General features: G+C 38.6%; 1 protein-coding gene across 1 annotated transcript in view; it reads left to right on the top strand.

Annotated features, from left to right (window-relative positions):
• Nucleotides 1-19,740, top strand: part of SLC10A7 (solute carrier family 10 member 7) — a 140,635-nt gene that overhangs the window by 82,461 nt on the left and 38,434 nt on the right. The window contains exon 6 of the mRNA XM_041412199.1: nucleotides 9,700-9,735. Within this exon, the coding sequence (XP_041268133.1) occupies nucleotides 9,700-9,735 (36 nt within the window). The remainder of the gene's footprint in view (nucleotides 1-9,699; nucleotides 9,736-19,740) is intronic.

The following is a 19,740-nucleotide window of genomic DNA, read 5'->3' as shown; positions in this document are numbered from 1 at the left end:
AGGAGTGGAGAATTATGCCAGCACTTGAGTGATAAGTTTTAGGAGGTATTTCTGAATAGCAGGTCACCAAGAGACCTTTGCAATGCTAAGGAAGTCTTTTACTACTACTGATGTGTAATTAACCCTTATGGGTTTTTATTATAACAATGCTTCTGCCCATTGTATAAAGTTTTCTTGCATATGTCAAGGAGGATCTTTACAGTGTTTATAGTTGCACTGTTTGAGGTTCTTGGCTTGAAGAAGAATGAAGGAGATCAGAGTTTATTTAAACATAGTGTTTGTGTTAACAAAATGAGCTTTGCTTTGTATGTTAGTGGTGTCTTTATACAGAACCTGTTCTACTTGAATAGTTTTCAATTACATAACAAGCTATAGAAAGAAATAGGTAGAATCAATTTTGATAACAGCTTAAAACTGCTCATTTCTATAGAATTTGCCATAGCTTTTCTCTCAGGTTTCTATAATCATTCCTTTATGCTTCTGGCTTTTTTAACACAACTGATCATTATGGCAGGAAAAGTAAATGCACAGATTAGTTCATTCAAAGTTTCATTGATTCAAAGCTTATTATGTCAAAATAACTTCTTAAGCATTGACTGGAATAAAATGGTGTCTGTTAAAGGATGGTGAGGTCCAGTCCCAAAGAATGATAGCCTTGTGAGGACCTTGCCTGTTGGAGCTGTGACTTGGGACTGTTTCAATTCTGTTTTATATGTAGAACCCTTTAAAGCAAGGCTGGTGTAGAGCATAAAAACTGCATCCTTTTCCTTTGGGAAGGAGAGGCAAGAAGCCTTCCAGTGGAACAGTGGCACTTAGCTACTCCAAAAAGCAGTGTCATTCAAAGCAGAATGTTTACTTAGTGTCTTCCTTCCATTTCTGTGGCTCTGGTTTCTTTTGTTGAGACTTAGTACTCTTCAGTGTGTCTCAAAATACAGAATCAACTCTCTGGCAAATTGAACAATACAAGAACTTCTGTTTTATGAGGAGATTGTTTTCCCTGGAAGGTCCCACAGCACCATCTAGTGCCATGCTGTCCTTGTGCCACATGGCTTTGAGGGAGCAGAGGTGCTCAGGCTGGCATGCTGGGAGTGGCTTCTTAGTAATTTAAATTAAGATTTGCCTGTGACTTGGCATAGATCCAAATACAGGGGAAATTTAGATTATTTTTAACTTTCTTCTTCAAGAAAACAGACTTTAAAATTTGGTTAAAATTTACCTTTTCTCGTGAAACATATTTGTTACTTCTACTGCATTTTTATTTCTCTGTACAAAATAAAGGAGAAATAGTGGTGCATCCTTAACACTGCACTAATATACTTTGCACTGAAAGTACACCCCAACATATGTGATTATGTTTATTATATGCTTATTATATCTTAAACCCTTTTTCAAGGAAGGGCTGTGCTTACAGCTACAGACACCCTAAACCTAAAAGCTCTGTGCCTTTCCTCCTCAGTCCCACTGAGGTCATGCTCATATGCTGTGGAACCTGCCTGCAGTTGTAGAAATTACAGGATTACAGTGTCCAAGTGATTTTTGCAAAGACAAAGGGGTCACTCTGAAAAGAATAATGGTGTTTATGATTGACAAGTTCCTTTCTCACTTTTATGTCTCCTCTAACCAAGGTCCACTTAATGCCAGTGTATAAACCTCTATCCTGACATACAGAGCCTTAGTGAGCTTGTTCTCTGCAGACACCCCATGTGAAATTTATTTGAGTAGGAACAGACAGTGGTTCAATCAGCTGGAATCAGAAAAAATATTTGCATAGGATGAAGTTTTAAAAGGCTCCATTGGGGTGGAAAGTAAAGGAGAGGAATAAAGTCTTGAGGCCAGGAGTGATGGTCAGCAAAATCAGCTGAAGAGAAAATGGGAAGAGGAAAATGTAGTTCCAGCAGGCTGGACAGTATCCTTGAACTCACTGAAGATAGCAACAAGACAGCTGAGTTAAATGCATTGCATAAGAGTGAGGCAAGAAAAAATTGCAGGAAGGTTTTACAAGTGTGGTGGATATGGCTTGATCCTATTCCAGAAATGTGAGTAAAAGCCCCCTGGAACCTCCTTGGTCACACACAGAGCTGTGGAGCTGCTGCAGAGAGGTTGCAGCACTTGCAAAGTGTGGCCAGAAGCAGCACCCAGGATCCCATCTGTTGTAGAAGCTATTCCACACCTGCCAGCCAGCTCCCACCTAACTGATGGTTTCAGGTCTTTTGATGGAAGTGGTCATTTCCACCTCTGATTGAGACTTGTGTTGTATTTTGTGCATAATTTCAGATATTACTCCTGTATTACTTGTGAAACACCAAGAAGTTTTCCTAGGTGCTTTCAAACTTCAGGGTCCTGAATGCTGTGTTCTGAACTATTCTGTTGCTGTGTAAGAATCACATTTCTAATGTGTTTAAGATGCCCTCTGCTGGGAATGCCAGGCAAACTGGCTTATCTCTAGTTTTACCTTTCTAAAATGCTCTTATTTTTGGCTTAACACTCAATCTGATACCAGAAACTCCCCCCTCAACCTTACTGGAAAAAAAAAGCTCTCTCCTTTTGGTTTTATTCTTTACACTTCATCTGTGACAAGTGTGGTAGTGTTACTGCTGGAAGTTCAGATCACGGCATTTCTTGTTTCTCTGATCTGTTTTGTTGAAAGGACTGAACTCTGGCTGCTCACATTCCTTTGATTCCATTTTTTCATGCTTATATAAAATGTAGGCAAGAGGAACATCTGCAAATAGTAATTATTAATAAATACCAGAAATTCTTGTGATTTCTGCTGTTATCTGATGCTGGTAAGGTTTTTAATATCACCTCATCGTTCTTTTTTTTTTTTTTTCCCAAAATTAATGTCCATTCCTCCAACTGGGGGCACTAGATTAATATAACAGAACAAAGGTGGTGCAATGTCTGAAACAGCTGACAAAGTTCTCTGCATAATCTCATAGTTGATATGAAATCTGGTTTATTTTGCCGCCACTGATAAATCAAAAGCCATTTTGACATAGTGCTTCTAATTTCACAGTTTTGTTATTAAAATCTAATATTGGCCTAATTAGATGAGTTACAGCTATTGCTGTGGTGTTTATGTCTAATTATAGTTGAATTAGGGTTACATAGAATTTATGTATTTTTGATTTCATATTGTAGTTTGTTGTCTTGATAGAGTAAGATATTTATCATTTTACCAAAACTGCATGAATTTAACTCCATAGTCTTTTCCATATCTTTTCAGATTTTCCTATTATTTATTATGGGGAGAATGGGTGTATTAAATATCCTAAAAAGCATCAGTTCATAAGCCTTTGTTCTCCCCAGCTTTCAGAATAGTCATTTCATATAGAGCAAGACAAAGAGCTTAATTACATATTTTGTATTAAATAATTGCAGTTGTATAAGCCATCTCAGAACCAGCAATGTCATTAGAGTTGTTGACAGAAAAGGGATGTTTTACACTCGAAATTGTTTTGAAAATAATTGAATTGAATTGAAAACAAAAGGCAAATGGTTATCTGACACCAGGAGCTTTTGTGATGTCCATGGGGGAGCAACACAGGGACACAAGTTGCATCTTGGGGAAATTACTGAAATTACAAGAATATTAGAAAGCTGTAATTTAATCTCTGAGATTGCAAGAGATAAATTCAAACATTTATGTCATTTACATGGGGACAAAGTTAGAAACAGGGGGCAAACATGTTTTATTGTGAAAATCAATTTCAACATCTCAATCAACAGAAATTTATCATCTCTGCTGCCATCTTTAAGTAAGTCAAATGAACAACAAAGATTGTATAGCCATGCTTACAAAAATATTAAAAGCTATTTAAAGAACCTATAAAAAGATAGTGTCTCAAGGAGGTTCCTGCAGCCACTGGATCCAAATACTAAGGCACTGAAATGTTTTTGGGATAATTTCAGTTACAAACTTGAAATCTTCATCCTCAAATGACTTAGTACTTAAAAACTGAGATATGTAAAATTCACAGTTGCCTCTACAGACAACTGTGAATTTTACAGGCCCTTTTCTGTTATGCCACTTCTGCATCCAGTGCCTACTTGTGGTTTCACAACAAAACTCGACTTTTAGTGGGTTTTGCCCGTCTGGTTTGGAACCAAGTGTGTCTGTTTAGCATAGGGGTTTTTTTTCTTGATCTGTGGTGTCTGTCAAGAGGTTCTGCATAGTTCTAAAGCTGTGTGGGGACAGGAGGAAAAAGGAAGAAGACAGCTAATTGCTAAGAATTTTGGTGTGTGAAGGCCTTGTTTTAGCAGATAGAATCATTCTGTATATGATATCTAAAGTTCAGATTACTGCAAAACAGTATGACATGGGAGTACACTTTTAATCAGTTTATTTGAGATGATGAATAATATGGTATCACAGGTAATAAACAGTGTATTTACTCAGGGGTGATGCTGTGAAGTGGAACTGTGGAGTTGTGACCAGGGGTGAGGATAGTGGGAGTCTGGTGCTCCTTGATTTCAATAGACTGAGAGTTGGCTCTGAGTGCTGCTGTGCTCTTTACCATTTCTGTCATGTTAGTGAAAACACTGAACAAGCAGTTTTTCCATCTTTAGGAGTGCCCACTTTCTTTTTTTTGTGATTTTTTTTAAGAGAATATCTGTATTCTCTCAGAACTTCAGTATTAGCTGTTCTGTTGCTCACAAACATGCCTAATTCAGACCTAGAAGCATTTTTCTAGAGGCAGGGTTCTTTTTTTTTAAATGTGAAACATTATAAAGTTGTTTGCAAACTTATTAAAAATAAAGGAAAAAAAATTTGAAACCACACTTCCACACACTAAATCAAGGTGGGAAAAAAGACATAAGAAATAGAAATAGCACATATTTTGACATAAAGTTTCACTCTCATTGTAATCATAAAAACTATGGTTTTGTGTTTGGAAAATTTTTGTATTTGTTTGTTGGGTGGTGAGGTGGCATGTGCAGGCTGGGGATTTTGATGTTAATAACTCCATATTCTAACCAACTGAGCTTCTATTTATTTTGATTAATCTTTTTTTTTTTTTTTTTCTAAAAGTGTCAGAAACTCTTTAAATAAATACTTTAAAAATTTGAGAAATACTGTGGTACAGAGAAGAAGACTGAGTTTCATTTCTCATTTATGCTTGTCTCTGATGAAATTATCCAGTGTTGATAAGCTTTTCTCTCACACCTTACCCTATCAGTAGCATGGAAATGCTGCCCTGTAAGTTTTGATGTAACCCTGCTTACCCTTCTGCTTGTTTTGTGTCCTGCTCTGATGGAGCATTCAGGAACCTCTGCAGCATTAAGCACGAGTAGGTAATAGATGTCAGAAAATACACATTTGTTCAGGGCCTTGATTACAAACCCCTTTTTTTCCTTTCTAGCCCTGGTCCTTTAGGCAAATCAGACATGACTTTGGTTGAGGTTTTTCTCACTAGCAGTTGCCACATGCGTGTCGTACTGATGACCTGTAAGAATGATGAAAAATTGCATGGAAAATTTGTGGGTAAAGGAAACTAAGGAAAGTTCACATGTATTTCATGCCTCATTACAATAATCCTTACTTGTCTTCTACCATGTGTCCCTCTGGATCTGTGCCCACCTCCCTCTTCCTATTTGCATAATTTCTTTCTTAATGATTTGCCACCATAGTTTCAAATTCATTAGGTGACTTCCCTTCCCTGTCTGATTTGGCAGCCAATTCCATGTATTGATTTTATATATTCTTTTGGAGGATAAACACCTCTTAATATCTGCTCTACAGCAAGGCTCTACTGGATGAAACCTATAGAAAACCCCTTAGCAACTTTATCTAGTCAAAGCAAATAACAATTAAATGGATCTACAAGTACATCCTTGCTGTTTACATGTATGTTTATGTACATGCTTGCACACACAAACCCGTATTTAAACTGTCTTAAATAAAATCTGTTTCATGATCTTTACTGTGGGGAGATGTTTCCAAGTATCTGACTCTTGAGACTCCGATGTTGTACCAGTGTCTCATGTCAAGCTGAGATTTTTTCGTGCCCTTTCCACTAAAATCATTGAAATATATTCAGTCAGTCTTTCACATCAGAGGTGTAAATGGATTTCTTGAAAGTTTTTCTGCAGATAGCAAACGGCAGTCACTTTACAACTTTGACTCCATTGTGGGCAGCAGTTGGAAAGCCTAACACTCCACCCGAACTTTGAAGATGCTAAAACTGTGTAATGACCTTGCATTCTCAAGGGCAGATGCTCAGCTTTTGCTGGAAGTGCTAATCTACAATCTGTTTATCTCCATACACTATGTACTTGACAGCACTTGCTTGAAAAGCAAGGCAGAGAAGAGCGTTGTCAAATTTAGTTCCGTTTTCTTCTCTGATGGTCTCAGTGTCCAATGGACTTAGAAATGGTCATACTTATTTTAATTTTTAGCTTCCTTTGTGCTTCTCAGCCAGTGGCAATCTTAGAAAGTAGCTACAGTGCCGGTGTCAGAATATTCTCATCTTTGTGAAGCCTCTGCTGTTGAGTGAGCTGGGCTCTGGAATAATTGTTTTCTTCCACATTTTCTTTATTCTTAGTGAATCAGACTTTGGGCTTTACTTTCAAAATGTAAATTGTCTCCTGTATTTTCTGTCAGTAGGCTTTAGACTCAAAGTGCTCTATTTATTATTCTTTAGTGGATATGAATTGAGATGCATCACATAGTGCTCAGGAGCACATTGAGGAGCATGTTCCTAATGAAGAGGTAACATGTCCAAGCTAGGTGCTGTGTGCAGGGAAAGGTAATGCCTTTTGTTAGACACATACACCATGGTCAGGTAAGCCCTTCTTCACATCTGGGGCAGGAACCTGAAGAGAGGGGCTTCAGTTCATTAAAGCACATCAGTGTTTTCAGGTTAACCTATAGATAGGCTTTACACCCCCAAAGTCTGTTCTTCAGGAGTTCCATCAGTTGGTTGGGTAACAGAGGTTCCCTCCCTGAATAAATCGTGCTTTGCTTGCCTCTGTAAACCATCAGCCACCACTGCACTACTGACTGAAGAAAAAAAACCCCTTTGGTTTTCATTTAAACCCTATGGTTTTTCAAACTGGCACTCCTTATCAAAATAAAACATTAACATCAAATTACACTGATTCAGCAACAGCATCTATTTTTGAATATGAACTTGTCTGTTCTGTCAGGTAATTGTTTAGCTTCCCAGGGAATCGTGTGTGTGTTGCAAATGGAAAAGTTCAACCTTCTGTGGTGAGGCAACAGGAAACCCACTTCTGATTATTAAGATCACCAGGTTTAATAGCAAAATTTAATAACAAATTGCTAAAATTGACCTTTTGAATGCTAGATTTGCAGCCTGCTCATTCAGGAATCTCTTTACGATGTATAGGAGGATTCTCTTGCTCTCCACTTAGAGAATTACAAGAAGTGTTACTGCTACAGAAGTGCGGTTTCCTTTTGTGGCACATGCTTTGAATTAGCAGTGGCTGTTGCCCACTGTGTTAATATCAGCAAGCTTCTGAAGTAATTAAACAGCAGGTCACAGCTCCCATCCCAAGGAGGAAGAGCACAATCTTGATTTATCAACAGGATAGAGAGAAAGGTTGGTTTGGTTTGATTTGGTATTTTACCTTTGCTTTTTTTTTAGTAACATATAAAACCACACTGAGGCACGAAGCACGTAAGAAATAGCTAATGGTGCTGAATCAATGAGTTTGTTCAGGTTCAGAGGAGAGCTGGCTGTGCTCTCAGGCTGGCACTGTGCTCTTTTCTCCCTACACTCAGTGCTCAGCAGGAGTATGGGATGCTTTCAGATCACTTCCTGCTCCGTCCATGCTCCTCCTCACTTGTGCAAAAGCCTGAAGGTGGAACCCTGCTGCAGTGGTGTTCTGCCATCCAAAAATTAGAGGGCTAAGGGAACACTCAGGTACTTGGTAATGTCTGGTAGCATTTGAAGTGTGCAGCATAGCTGTCAGTGGGGAAGGGGAGGAAGGGCAAGGTCTGGCTCAGGCACTCGTAGCAGCCATCCCTAAAAGCTGGAGTTTGGTCACAGATCCAGTGACTGGGTTGTCCCTGCATTACACAGATCTTGCAGACAGTTCTTCCTCACAGATTCTGCTGTATGCAAGTGTCAGTTCAGCCCTTGATGCCTCCTCCCTTCCCCAACTTTTGTTTCTTCCTCTCCAGCTGCTGTACTTGAACACCTATATTTCTTCATATCTGTTATCTGCATTTTGGTCTAGACCTCCTGTAAATAGTGAGTGACTCCCTGAAGCAATTCTTACTGCTTCTACTTCTCTTTTCAGTCTTTTATGATCTATCTCAATTGTCACATTTGCAAAAAGATAAATTATTATTGATATCTGGGCTGTGGGGCAGTCAGATATGGCATATATTATTTATTTTGAAATATGTTTTTAAATTCTGCAGAGGCTTCAAGTTGCACAGCTTAACTGTTGCCTTCTTGATCCTTCCTGTCTGCTATAATTTGTGGCATTTATTTGTTGCATTTTATTTTAGGAACATAATAGGAACTCTCTGTGGCTGATTGTCTGAATCTGTGATTTTTTTGTAGACCCAGAAAGCAAACACAAAACTAGTTTTTTCAGGTGTTTCTTATATTTTCTTCCAAGAGATTGAAGTAAAGCCATGTTACTCAAGGTTAAGTGAAAAGTAGGGGACAGCTGGGGGTTTTTTTTCAGTTGTTTTTCACTTGTAGCTAAATAAAATATAAAGTAATATATATTTTCAGATAAATGTGGCGTGTTTTGGACCTTTGTCCAAATTTTTTTTGAAAATAAAGTTTGTGAATAGCTGAAAAGCTAGCTATTCTTGTGACCTATGTGGATGAAGAATAGTCCTGGCCTAGAGAAGTTCTGGGCCAGCTCTGTGAATTAGCATGCAGTCAATGATGGAATCATTTTATTGAGCAATAATAAAATATTGAAGTCAGATGGAAGGATGATGGGGAATTGCTGTTTGCAGCTATGAAAGTGATGCATGTCATGTTAACTCCCAACCCAAACAACTCATTCTAAGATTTGCTTTCATGAAACTTAAAATCCTTTATTTTGTCCAATCATCAGCTTTAAACCTGTTCCTTGTCAGTGAAGACAACAAATCTTTTTGCTTGCATCTGCCTGGGGGATGTGGAAAGCTGAGGTGGTCCTGTGTGATTAAATTAGATGAAAGACTTGCCTTCTACCAGTGAGACATGAAGTCTAATCAAGTGAAATGAGTTTTGAGATCTCAGCTCATTTCCTTGGGGAATATCTGCTTACATTACACAGTCACGACACCTAATTCATCACAGTTGATGCAGCTTCTGCTCAGAAGAGGACCTGGGACTGGGTGCCATGGGACTTGATCAAGTCTTTCCCTAAGGAGGAGCTGCTTAGTGAAGTTAAGATACAGCACACTAAGGGGAGAGCTTTAATATGTTTTTTTTTTTTAAATAAATGATCCATATTTCTGTATATCAGAATATATATCTGTATATTTTAGAACACAGGGACTTAGATGCAAAAAGGTAAAAAAGGTACTTGGTACTGAGTATAGTTTATAAAATGATTGCTGCATAAATGTTAAAGAACATGCTCAGTGAAGAGTAAAGTTGAGCTTGTTACTTAATTTCTGTGATGTTAAATGATGCTTGTGTATTTCCATGTACTAAGCTAAGAAAGTAAAGATTTTTCTGCCTCCCTGACTAACAGACTGTTTTTGTTTGTTTCTTACAGGGCATTGTTATAACTCCACTTCTGCTTTTGCTTTTTGTAAGTATCGTGATATTAATATATCTTTTACTGGGTAATCTTGCACCTAATAGACATTATGTTTAAGACACAAGTTTGGATGTTTGGATGGTTTTCACAATGCATAAATAGTGAAGATGATTTTTCTGGTGAATATTTGAAATTCGCTGCCTCCCAGGTAGGCCATCAAAATGTATCATAGTGTATGCAAACACCACCTACGCTTCATTCTATGACCAAAAGCTGTTGCTCTTACAGAAGTGTAAAATCATATGCTGTTAGGCTGAGTAAAATACAAACACTTGCCAGGTAAGGAGGTAACTTGGTTAGGAGAGCTCTTGGAGAGCTTTCATTTGCAGGAGCTGGACAGGATTGCACTGATCTGAAGGGGATGAGAACAAGTGGAAAAGCACTACTCAGATAAACAGAGCCTTGCTTTTGGGCAACTAATACCCATGGTATTTTTGTGGTAGAGACAAGACGGATTACTGGAGCCTCTGTGCATCACTAAATGTAATGCTGCTTCCTTCCTGCTAGTTCAATTGTTACCCTTCAGTGAGGGCCTTGGATCCTGGCAGCTTGTGGTGGAGAGCAAGGGAGGAGAACAAGCTTTATCTTCATGTTTTCTAAAGGCATGGATATTAGCATACAATGGGGTGGCTTTGGCAGGTGTGTGGTGGTGTTTAGTAAATTCCTAGTCAGACAGAAACTCTTGGTGCTTGAGGATTTGCTGGCATAGCTGGTGTGGTGTGGTGCGGTGCAAGCTGCTGAGAGCTGTGGCTTTGTGAAGAGCAGGGAGCATAGGCTGAAGCACTTCAAGAATTTCAAGGAAGACATACATTTTCTTTTATGTTTGTCTTACTGATGGCTTTGTTTGTAAGTCAGCACACTGGAAAGAAGGGGAAGTTGGAAGTTGGTCTGAGACAATTTGTAAGTGGCATGCAAGGGGTGCACTGTTTATAGCAGGGATGCTTAAGCAACATATGGGCTATATACAAATATAGCTGTATAAACTGGGATAAATAGTACTGTGAGAGTGGCTGTAACATAACTACTGCCTCGGAATAAGTGTGTGGGAAGAGTTTTATTTTACTAGAACAAATTGTAATTCACTGATGTAGCTGTGTTTACACACAAACTGCTTTGACCATATTGTATATTTTGATAAACACCAGCAAAACTTTCTCAGTACACCTGGGACCATAGACTTACTGAGGGTTGAAACAGATGACTTTCCTTTAAAAAAAGACAGTTGTTTTGTTATTCTTGCACTGAATATGTTGATTCATATGTTGATGGTCTACCTCACTGTTTTCCAATCCTCTTCTCTCTTGTATGTAGAAAGTGTTTCTTCCATAGGCATTCATTCAGAGACCTGTGCCCTTGTTTCTAAGTGAAACTTCAGCTCTTTTTACTTTTGCTCACTGGTAGCTTTCCCTGTGTTTTACCTCACTGAGTTTGGTGCATTGAATAGTCAAAATGGGTATTTTCTGCAGAAACTGAGATGTTAAGGAAAGATCTGTATATATTTTTCAGGCAAGATAAAGTTGTTTTCTTTGCTGTCTTTATAGGCAGATAACAAAATATTCTGCCCCATAAATTGCATTTTCAGAGGAGGTGGTAAAACTTCATGTGTACAAGAATAGGAAGGCAAATTATGTCTCTGTTCTTCCTACCAGCCCTGGTAACACTTGTATGAGAAGTGTGTAAAATTCCCATTAATTATTGGGTGGTTTGTAACATCACTTGGACTTGTTATTCTTGAGGAAGATACACACATGAATTGCTTTGTCATCAGAGTGATAAACAAACTACTCTGGGCATGAGGGGAGTTACAAGAACTGTGGGGTTTTGTCACAGAGCCCAAAACTTGAAGACTTCTCTTGTGCTATGTAAATATTTAAAACTTCTTGAGGTCTTTGTTGAGGGTTTCACAGATGAAGAGCAGTATTCTGGTCAGTCCTGCTAAAGGTTCAGTTTATAGGTATTTAGGACAGCTGAACATGCACAACCTGAATTCCCATGTCCTATGACAGTCTGTGGTTTGGACTGCTGAAACCCTGTTTTCATGTGAACCTCTCTGGTTTTCCTCTGAGTTTCCTTGATGCATCTGGCCTGGTGAACACATAGTGGTGGAATCAAGCACACAGTTCACATGTTTCTGTATGCTTGCTTACAACCTGCAGCTTCATCATTTCATGTGGTAGTGTGGAGTGAGAAACACAGACTAGAAAAGTCCTGTTTTTTTTCTCTGAGCCATTCAGCAGTTTAGTCATGCAACTTAGCCTTGATGCCTAATTAATACAGGATGGAATTTTCAACTTTCAAAATAAAAATTCTATTTACATCTACAATAACAGAGCTGAGCTGCTGAATGCTGTTCATGGGCCTTTCAAGTCAAGATCATCAATGAATTTTAGTTCCTGAATCTGGTACCCATGAGCATTAACTCTTCCATCAAGTTGTGCTATGATAATCTGAATGCTCTGTGGCATTGGTGTTCATGTTTGTTGTTCTCCCTGTGTACAGTTCCCCAGCATAAAATACCTTTAGTGCTGCCAGAAATAAAATACATTGTTGTCTATTAGCTTGTTTTTGTTATATAGCTTAACCTGAGGTAGCAGTTATTGTTTATATTTTGCCCTGTGTGCACCAGAGAATATAATGTTCTGAGCTGTCTTTTTGTTCATAATTGCCCAGTAATGTAAATATAAATTCTCTAAACAACATTGATAAAGGCATGTTGAAGCTATAATAAATAATGCATTTAATGCAAATAATTTATCATCTTAAGTGAATAGTGTTGAAGAGGAAGTCAGTTACATTTCTGAAAAGTACATTTCTGCTGTGAAACTTCTGGTGTAAAGCTTACTCAAAATTAACATTCTAAGAGGTTCAGATTAATTTAATGAAGCCTTAAATACTGTAATTACTGGACTGTATGAGGATGCTTAGCTAAACTTCATAAGGAATATCTGACTTTGTCACAGATACCTCTGATTAACATTTTGCTTAATAAGAAGCTATTGAATCTTTCTTCCCAGATATGTTAATCAGCAATATCATCATCCTCATGTTAACCATTGTTATTAACAGTTAATATGCCATATTCCCAGCAAAGATGTTACAAATGGCCAATGTCCCATAAACTGTATGTAACTGGAGCTCATATATGTAGTGAGCAGAGACAAAGCAAGTCAAATCAGTTTCAAGTTAGCATGTTTGATATTTCTTTGCAGCATTCTGCAATGCTTCATTAGCAATGATTAGGAGGCTGTGTACCAAAGCATTCAGAGGGTGAGGCTGTCTATCTCCCTCTTGTCACTTTGCACTTAGAGAGTAACAGATCGATCATGAAAGTTTTTAAAGCAGAAAAAGAAGTTTTGTTTTCTCCAAGGTTAGTTATCAAAGTAGCAGAAGTCTTAAGTGTGTGAATCTATATACTTCCATTGAAAGCCATAAAAAATGTTAGAGATAAGTCAGTATTTTACATTTTTATATACTTCACATTCTTCAGAAGCATGCCTGCAGAGCAGTTAAAGACCCGCTACAAAATTCATGTGTGTTTTAAAGATACACTTGGCAAACCCTCTGTGTGACTGTCAGACATTACTCCCCCATTAGCTCCTTTGCCAATAAAACTACCAGGACATTTGTGTCAAAACAGAATCTTTCCAAGGCTTTATCAGCTTGCTCCTGTTCTTGATTTCTTAATTTTTATGTTGGTGTTGTAGTGGTGATGTCATAAGTACTAGAAAGTAACACTGCTGAAATAATTCAGGAGTAGACAAGTGAAAGAAATTTGGTGCAAGTAGCACAGAGAAAAGTGAAATAAAGTGAGTGAAATTCGAAGCTGATTTAAATGCTGAAGAGCTTTCCCTTGTACTCACAATCTTTAAATTAAAATATGAGTCCAAAAGTTGTTGATACTTCTCTGATTTTTACCAAGTCTACTCCAATCCCATTAATTCAGATAAATCTGTTTATTGAAAGGAGCTGTCAGTGCTTTTTTGTTTTTAAACAGGACTTCTACACACTATGCCTTGTTTTTCTTCTCAAGCACTTGGTAAATGAGAGCTGATACCAGTGAAATGAATTGTTAAATATGCAAATATCTTAGTAGCTGGAGAGCCTTGGAAGTTGATAAGGAAGTTGCAGCTAATGGATTTCACTGGTATGTGACAAAAGGCTGATTACAGTGCGGGGGAAGGGAGGGGGAGCAGCACAGTGCATTAGCTATTAACAGATCAACTTATTCATGTGGAAGATTTAAAGTGCATCATTATTTCTACCTGGTTATTTACCTCACTGTTTCCTTTCTTCTTTAATCATTGGGAAAACCGAATTCTCTGATCTAATCCAAATTCTTTACAATTAACTGGAACTTTTCAGTGACTGCTGTGAAATATTTACTTAATCATTTTATTGCTTTTTTTCACATGCACCTTTTATGGCTTTGTTGTTTAAATTGGAACAAGTAACAGAGAATAATATGAGCCCTCCTTGTTCCTGACTCACACACAAAATACTGTATGTTTTTCTAGGTGCTTTTCTAAGTGTCACTGCTTTGAGATTTTCATCTATGTAAAACTAGGGGAGCCTTTTGAGTGCACAACCTGCTCCAACATGGGCAGAAATTAACCACACATCTTTAACAAGGTCATAGAACCAGGCTATTAGGGAAATCCCATTCTGACTTACCCAATCCACCTCTTTTCCTGCAATTCGCCTCAGAACTGAGCATAAGCCAACCTAAACATAAGAATTTTTGCTCTCCTTCCACACTTGAGGTACTAGAAACTTGTGTCTGATGAACAGAAAACTAATTTCCAGTAAGTACTGGTTAAAGATGTGTAATCCATTTGTCTTTGTTGCCCGTGTTATACATCTGAATAGCACTTCTCTGAAATTTATCACCCTGGCTCTTTCTCTTTTCCAGTCTTCACTCAGCTAGGCTAAACAAGCCATGCATTTCTAATATCTAAATTCATAAAACAAATCCCTTAATCCGAGGTGTTTTGTGCACCTGCTCCAGTCTGAATTCCTTCTTCAGCCCAGGTAATACAAATCCTGCACAGTTGTGCAATTTGCTTCACCAAGGGCTTATCCAGGCCTCGTGCAACGTCTCCAGTATCCCCTGCCTCGACTGATTTATTTCTTCTGGTACATCACAGTTTTCTTTTTCATGGATAAAAAATATTCATAGTTCTTAACTACCCTGTCTTGACTAATCTATGTCTTTCCAGCTAGTCAGGCCCTTGTTTGCAGCAGAATTTTTGGATGCTAGTCATTAAGTCCCTGATCTCCAAGGCTATTAATCTAATTCCCATTTAGGTGTTTCTGGGCTGTAAACTTGATCTTGTTTCTGTATATTAACCCTCCAGATCATTGCACCACAGTTAAGTGGAAGAGTAGCTCTGGTGTATTTCAGATGAAGAATACCTATGGTTATTTTACAGCTCTATAAATGGCTTTAAAATCTACAGGTGTGTTTGGATTGGCTTACTATTTAATGTGTCATAGGGGAGTGCAAAGGGGATTAGGCATCTGTGATCACTTTAACAAGGGAAACCCAAAATATACAGTCTTATTGCCCAACCCAGGAAAAAAAAGTCAAGGTAGTCAGCTTTTGTTGTTCCATACTTCTGAATGCAAAACTTTGATTTTTATTGTTTATTATTTTATTTGGCAACAGAACTGGAGGATATATGTAGACAAATAGATACTTTTTCATTTGTGCCAAGTCAACTCCCACAGCCACACAAGCATATAGAATATGCAAGAATTTGCAAAATATATCTAGTTATTTAGCAGAACTGGGGGATTTAAGTTTGGTTTTTAAGAATAATAGTGAAAGATCTCTTTGTTGGAATGCATGACTGCCAAACCATTGGATGCCATCTTTGTTTGCCCCTTTCTGAGGCAAGAGACAATTTGCAGTTTTTCACAGGTGTAATTAAAACCTTTATTTTTAAGTTTAAACATGTCCTATAGAAACTCTATTCTCGGTGATATGCCTCCCCTTCCCTTCCACCCATTCCAGGTGGATTGTTTCAGTACCAGTCAATGACTGTGGGTCAGTGGCTGGGAGCTGGCATGTCTTGCATGGCTTCTTTGCCTTTCCTAGATGTCCAAATGCTGTGTGTGTGACTGCCTGTAAAGAGGGGGGTGGGGAGGACACCCCAGTGACCTTTCAGCTCTGCTTGGATGTTATGTGGGAATCACCTCTTCTGACCTCCTGCCTGAAATCTGGAGCTGGGCTCTGTGGAACTCACAGGAGCACATCCGTGCTCTTCCAAGTGCTCCCTGCTTCCCAGAGCCTCAGCATCATTACTGCCCATGGCAGTTCCCATCACAGCAGTTCCATTCCTGGGTTTCTGAGGGAGATGTGGTTATTTTCCTGCTGTACTGTAACATGCTGCCATGACTGGGTCAGGATAAGGGCTCTGGAAGGAGTCCAAAGCAAGAGAGGGCTTTGTTCAGCTGCTAACTCTTGTTCATTGCCCTTCATCACTAAACTGGATGCCATCCACCTCTTTTCCAGAAGTGCATTGCATTCTGTGGCCTTTCTGTAATGGGCCTGCCATCCCCAACAGGATGTAAAGGGATTGGGGCATGGGGTGCTCCAGAAAGGCCTCTGAGGCAGCTGGAGCTGGGCTGGATGAGGGGAACCAGAAGCGGTGACAATACAGCATTGAATGCAAAATTTAAAGGGGGTGTCAGAGTAGCCAGACCCTTCCACCAGAATGTAGAAAAGAAAAGCTTAAAACTTAATATCTTGTGTAAAAGAGCAGCCAGTAGTGCCCCTCCCCATCAGTTCTGCCCTCTTTTCACCCCTGCCTCGCTCTGTGCTCAGCAACTGGTGAGGCTGAAGCTGGTTGATGGTGTGTGAAGAGCACAGACACAACCTGAGGAAGCATTAATTGCAGGAGAGCACTGGGAGGGTAAAAGCTGCCCCCAAAGGACAGCCTGCTCCGAAGTGGACGCAATGTGTGCAGCACATGTGTCACTGGGCTGTAATTTGGTGGGACTGGGATGATGTGTTTCTTCTGAATCCATGGCAGTGTAGACATGGGAATACCTCCTGTGATACCTGCCTGGTCAGCCAGAAAGATGAGAATGGAACCTCTGGCTTGTGCAGACAGTCTAGGCTGGGAGATGGAATTGTCTTGTTTTTTATGCAAGGAAGTTTGGGTTTTGCTCTTTGTTTTTTTACCATATCCAGTTAAATATAGCCTTTTAATTAAGGATAAGCCAGTGTTTCTACCACAAACTCATAAAGAAACCCACTAAATTATTTGTTGGGTTTTTATAAAACAGGCAGTCTCTTGAGAAGAAAGGTCTAGGACTAAATTAGCATGAATGCTGCAGGTCAGGTTTGAAGTACTGCATGGTGACAGAATTGTTTGGGAAGATTTGCCTGGAATTATCTTTCTGCTTATCTGAGTTACCCTGCTGAAATCACTCAGATTATTTAAGTGAAAAGTGTCTTTGCCCAATCAAGAATTCTCAGGGTCTTTTCTTGAATAGTGAGTCCATTAAAGCAGGGCTGGCTTATTACTAAACTTTAACTGAAATGCTGCTAATCCGGAATGGTGTGTAACAATATTTTCACAATATCAAACTTTAAAAAATGTTCCTAAAGAAGCATGGACAATATGGTGGCATGAAATTTGTGATTCCTTTTTCATTACGTGATGCATTTTATCTTCCATACGTCATTCCAGTCAGGTAGTGATGGTGTTTTTTCAGCTATAAATCAGCAGTTTGATTTTATTATGTTTTTGTGGCAGTTCTTACAGTACATCTGTTTGCCATTGAAGAAAGGTTCATTTTTAGGCATAGAGATTATTGTAACAAGGAGGGCAGCCAAAGATAATCAGCCTACTAATAATTTCAGCCTAATAAAATCAGCCTAATACTAATTTCTGTACAATGCACATCATCTAGATAGTTAGTTCTTAAAAAAAAAAAAAAAAAAAAAAAAAAAAAAAACCCACAAAAAACAACTTTAATCACAGCAAATGGAGCACAGTTTAAAAAACCCAACAATTAAAAATTTTTTTTTTAAAAAAAAAAAAAAAAAAAAAAAAAAAAACCCACAAAAAACAACTTTAATCACAGCAAATGGAGCACAGAACTTAGCTTGATCCAACTAAAACCTGAGTGAAGTCCTATTTATTCATTTGGACAGAATATTTGCATTTTGTAAGTGTGTAAGAAGGTTTGATTAACATTATATCAAGGTTTTTGTTTCCTCAATTCTCACTTCTCTTTCTCAAAACAAGTGTGGCCAACATATCCAAAAGATAGTTCAAAGGAACCCTGGAGCCCAGGCAATGTCTGAGAGTCCATGGGACACTTAGAGCTGTGAGCCTGATGAGTTTTCATGCTAAAAATGTTGAGAAGGCCCTGGTCAAAGTATGCCTCTATTAGCTTTGGGTTCTTTAGTATTTTTGTTTCTTTGTGGTTAGCCACTGTATGTCCAGAGTCTGGTTTAAAAATGTCTTTATTTTCTGTGTGATTGAGAAGTTCATGCCTTCTCTTCAGCCTATATCTTCTGTCTTTCTCAGGAAATAGATTTAAGGGTGAGGTAATACAAGAGTTGATAGATATAATCTAACAGATTTTGATAAAAAGCAGCCCACTGAATATATTGTCAAAATATACAGAAAGGAAACGAAGTTTAGAAGTCTGTTTGAAGATGTAGCATCAGCCCCTTTAATTCAGTTTGTAATTATCTAAAAAACACAACAAAACAAATACCAAAAGCCCCACATCCAAAGCAGAACATATCCTTATATATACACAAAGTATATATAATTAAAAATTCCTAATAGTTTGAAGCAGCATTTTAAAAAGCCACCAAGACTATGCCTTTTTTGACAGTCTGTTGAGTCCTGTTGAATAGTTTTTCATTCTTGACTTAGAAACTGATTATGCATCCACTGAGCATAAAGCTTAAAAGTAGTGAGCAAAGTCCAATCAACATTTTTATAGAAAAGCACAGGAGTCAGTGCCAAAGTGTTGTAGTTCTGTGAAGCTGTTCAAGTGTCCTGGCTTGCTTAGACTGACTCCTCTGTGGCCCAGGCAGATTTTAAAGTTCAAAAATCTTCACTTTCACTTGAAAAGGCTTCCTGGAATACACAGTAAGTAATGCTTTTAGCTCCTCAGCACATAACAATAAGTCCAAATACAATTTGAAAAACTGAGAACTTTTTAAAATTTCAGAAGCTCCTTAACAAGAATTAAAACAACAAGGAGATGATGAGTGGGATGATGGAGGTCTGTGCTCTCTGTAGGGAAACACTCAGAATGCCCTGTGTCCCTTGGGAATGTGGCTGCTCTGCCAGACTTTGGGTATTTGTGGGTGGTCTGAATCTTCCTATGCAAGCTTTTACTTCTCTCTCATCTCCGTGGGGAATTTAGGCTCACTGAGTCCCTAGCTGCAGACCAAAATTCTCAGGTGCCCACGTCATTGAAGCTGGAGGTGAAGATGACGATGAGCTGCTGTCCTTTGTTAAGCGCTCAGACTGAGTCTTAGCTGATGTTGCCAGTTCAGGTAGCACATAGGAAACAGCCAGATCCTGCATGTTCCTCCTGAGACTCTCCACCCAGAGGGTGTTCAGCAAGGGACATGTGAAATCTGAGGCCATTTGCCTGCGCCAGAAGCTCAGTTTGCCCAGAGACATCCCGCACAGGTGTGTTTGCCCATTTCCCAAACGGTGCATGTACAAATGTACAGGTACAAAAAAAGCAGTGCAGTCATACATTTCTGCATAAATTAAAGTACTTCACTATATAAAATTTCTGATTTTTCTGTTCTTCAAATTCATGAAGAATCTTGTTTTATGCCAAACCCATTTGTATGGCCATGTGTTGATTTTTCAAGGCAGGCTTATAGAAAGTTAGTAGATTGCATGATCACCTTGTCTGTCAGGAAGGTAGCTTGGAAAAGGAAGGTAAGTGTGAAAAGTATAATTTATGAGAACAATGTTTGTAAGAATGCTTTAGGAAATCAGCGTC

Source organism: Onychostruthus taczanowskii, unplaced genomic scaffold, assembly GCF_017590055.1.
Source record: "Onychostruthus taczanowskii isolate IOZ18803 unplaced genomic scaffold, ASM1759005v1 scaffold38, whole genome shotgun sequence".
Lineage (NCBI taxonomy): Eukaryota > Metazoa > Chordata > Aves > Passeriformes > Passeridae > Onychostruthus > Onychostruthus taczanowskii.
This window is presented reverse-complemented; position numbering and strand designations above follow the sequence as displayed.